Here is a 3263-nt window from a genome sequence, read left to right as displayed (position 1 = left end):
ATCTCTCTCTCAAATAAATAAATACTAAAAAATAAGTTTAGTTAAAACTTCTTTAAGAGCATGTCCTGGAGGTCCCATATCAACCTGTAATCTTGTGCAATAGAACTAATACTTAGACAATAAAGTTTACTAATATTGGAAAAGAGACAAAATAATTTAGATTAGCTTAACAATACTTTGGTTAGGAATAAAAAAGGTGAATTCTGGTTCTGATGATATCATTTACACATTCTTCTAATTATGACATCATAATTCTAAATTACATAAGCCTCAGTTTCTGCTTTTGTAATATGGTGATAAATTCCTATCTTCCTACCTTATGGCGTTCTTGTGGGAATCAAATAAAACACATTTTGGAAAGTCAAAAAATTCCATACAAATGTCAAATTCTTAGTTTTAACTATTAGAGGTTCGTTTCCCCACCTCAACCTCCGATCCCTGCTTGGGCTTTCAAGTAACCAATATCTTATTTCTGTTCATTGCAATCTACATACAGTACTACATTTATTATATTGAGTGTGATCTCTCCCACTTCTGCAACATACTCCTGTAGTACCTTTTAACATATGGTAGATGCTCAAAAGGTATTTGTCAAACCCAATTGAATGTGCATATTGTTTCCAGTCTGAGTGGACAGAATATCTTTGATTCCATAGAAATGAATGGAAGGCAGATTTGATTATTCATTCCATCTTGTCTCCCATAGGAGGAAAATATTTCTTACCAGTCTCTAGTTTCAAAGTGGTGAACCCTGCAGCCAGCAGGCCTTCTGAAAAAAAAAAAAAAATCCATGGGTGACAGAAGATTCATTGACTTTCAATTTCAAGATTTAAATTCAAGCTTCAGACCCAGGTTGGGCAATGCTACTGCCAATAATACTTGCATTGTTGACGATTCCTTCAAGTATAATCTGAATGGTGCTGTCTACAGTGTTGTATTCATCCTGGGTCTGATAACCAACAGTGCCTCTCTGTTTGTCTTCTGCTTCCGCATGAAAATGAGAAGTGAGACTGCTATTTTCATCACCAATTTGGCCCTTTCTGATTTGCTCTTTGTCTGCACTCTACCTTTCAAAATATTTTACAATTTCAACCGTCACTGGCCTTTTGGTGACACCCTTTGCAAGATTTCTGGGACTGCATTCCTCACCAACATCTATGGGAGCATGCTCTTCCTCACCTGTATTAGCGTGGATCGTTTCCTGGCCATTGTCTATCCCTTCCGATCTCGTACCATTAGGACAAGGAGGAATTCTGCCATTGTGTGTGCTGGAGTCTGGATCCTAATCCTCAGTGGTGGTATTTCAGCCTCTTTGTTCTCTACCACTAACATCAACAATGCAACCACCACCTGTTTTGAGGGCTTCTCCAAACGTATCTGGAAGACTTATCTGTCCAAGATCACCATATTTATTGAAGTTGTTGGTTTCATCATTCCTCTGATACTGAATGTCTCTTGCTCTTCTGTGGTGCTAAGAACCCTCCGCAAGCCTGCTACACTGTCTCAAATTGGGGCCAATAAGAAAAAAGTACTGAAGATGATCACAGTGCATATGGCAGTCTTTGTGGTATGCTTCGTACCGTATAACTCTGTCCTCTTCCTGTATGCCCTAGTGCGCTCCCAAGCCATTACCAATTGCTTGTTGGAAAGATTTGCAAAGATTATGTACCCAATCACCTTGTGTCTTGCAACTCTGAACTGTTGCTTTGACCCTTTTATCTATTACTTCACCCTTGAATCTTTTCAGAAGTCCTTCTACATCAATACCCATATCAAGATGGAGTCTCTGTTTAAGACTGAAATACCTCTCACCACAAAGCCTTCCCTTCCAGCTATTCAAGAGGAAGTTAGTGAGCAAACAACACATAATGGTGGTGAATTAATGCTAGAGTCCACCTTTTAGGTAATGAGAACTGTCTTTAGGTCCAGATATGGTTTTTCCTAGGATTTTTCCTATGCTATGAATAAGAGAAATAATTTGAAACTAGTGATACTGAAAATAGATTAATGTACTGAATACAGTCAGATACATTTATTTGAATGTTTATTGTGCATATGCTGTTTTGTTCAATAATTATAGGTCATGTCTAATTACAACAACCAAAAGAGAGTGCCAAACTCTTCTGCTGAGTTATAATTCTATTGTATTGGATTATATAAGTGGCCAGTGGCCTCGACTTTAGTGATATGAAGATTATCTCTAAAAATTTTTAAAGATATTTTAACTCTGGCCATATTGCTTAATTAGGTTGGGCCTATAAATATAGAATAAATTCAGGGATTATTAAAAAAAAAAAACTTCTGTGTTACTACTGATACACATTAGTCTTCTTTTTTCCTTATTTTTTGTATTGTTATAGAGCATGTTTTAGCATAAGAACATATTTTAGCCTAATATTATTAATAAGAAAGTATCCAATTTAAAAGAGCTGGCAAATTTTATTGCATATGTTTTGAAAACAGAAACATAAACTGTGTTTGCATGAATATGGATGGAAAGAAACAAAATTAATAGGATTTACACAATTGTGGTCACCAGCAGTGTCAGTTTTTTAAAATTTTCCTTTTTTTACACTACATTAAAATGTTCATATGAAACTTCAAATCCAGAAAGCTGGTAAATATGTGCTCAAAATAAGCACAAAATATAAAATCACATAAAAGAGCAAATGTTCATTAAAAAAACTAGCAACACCAACATTTTTTTCTTAGAATTTCCAATTATCTTTATTTTGAGAGAATTATTCTGCATAATATTCTTCATATGATATTTTGGAGCACAATGAGGCCAAGGTCAGGTCAGGAACAAATTGAAAAAATTAACGACAAAATAAAACCTTAAAGCACATTTTAAAATCTGTCTTAAAATTTTCAGTAACAATTTTTTGGGGGGAGTAGAGATCTGTAACTTTAAATAACTTAATCTTTCATATTAAATTTTGGAGCACAATGTGGCCAGATTGCTGCTGAGTTTGTGGTTAGATCAGGAGCATACTGAAAAGAAATACATAAACCACTTCCATGCAAATACAACTCATGCAATACAACTCAGAAAAACTACAAACAAACAACAGAACGCTAGAAAATAATTCCTAACACTTGCATTTATATTGTATTTATTTCTGGAGGCTGTGTAAATTTAAAGATATCATATCATTTGTATGAAGTTTTGGAGTACAGTACAGGTAGAATTCTGCTAAATTTGTGCCCTGGTCAGAACCATATCAGGGGTGGGGGAACCCCATAAAACAACCACCTACAAA

The 3263-nt window shown here is 35.1% G+C and overlaps 1 protein-coding gene across 1 annotated transcript; it reads left to right on the top strand.

Annotated features, from left to right (window-relative positions):
* Positions 1 to 790: 790 nt before the first annotated feature.
* On the top strand, positions 791 to 1903 carry LPAR4 (lysophosphatidic acid receptor 4). The gene has a single exon (XM_077752932.1). The coding sequence runs from the start codon at positions 791 to 793 to the stop codon at positions 1901 to 1903; it is 1113 nt and encodes a 370-aa protein (XP_077609058.1).
* Positions 1904 to 3263: the final 1360 nt, after the last annotated feature.

Source organism: Crocuta crocuta, unplaced genomic scaffold (assembly GCF_008692635.1).
Source record: "Crocuta crocuta isolate KB4526 unplaced genomic scaffold, BGI_CrCroc_1.0 scaffold1353, whole genome shotgun sequence".
In the NCBI taxonomy this organism is placed as follows: Eukaryota; Metazoa; Chordata; class Mammalia; order Carnivora; family Hyaenidae; genus Crocuta; species Crocuta crocuta.
The sequence above is the reverse complement of the archived record's forward strand: the minus strand, read 5'-3'. Positions and strand labels throughout refer to the sequence as shown.

Bases quoted from the DNA above. Each gene is read 5' to 3' on its own strand.
- LPAR4 (XM_077752932.1), top strand. From the start codon at position 791: ATGGGTGACAGAAGATTCATTGACTTTCAATTTCAAGATTTAAATTCA.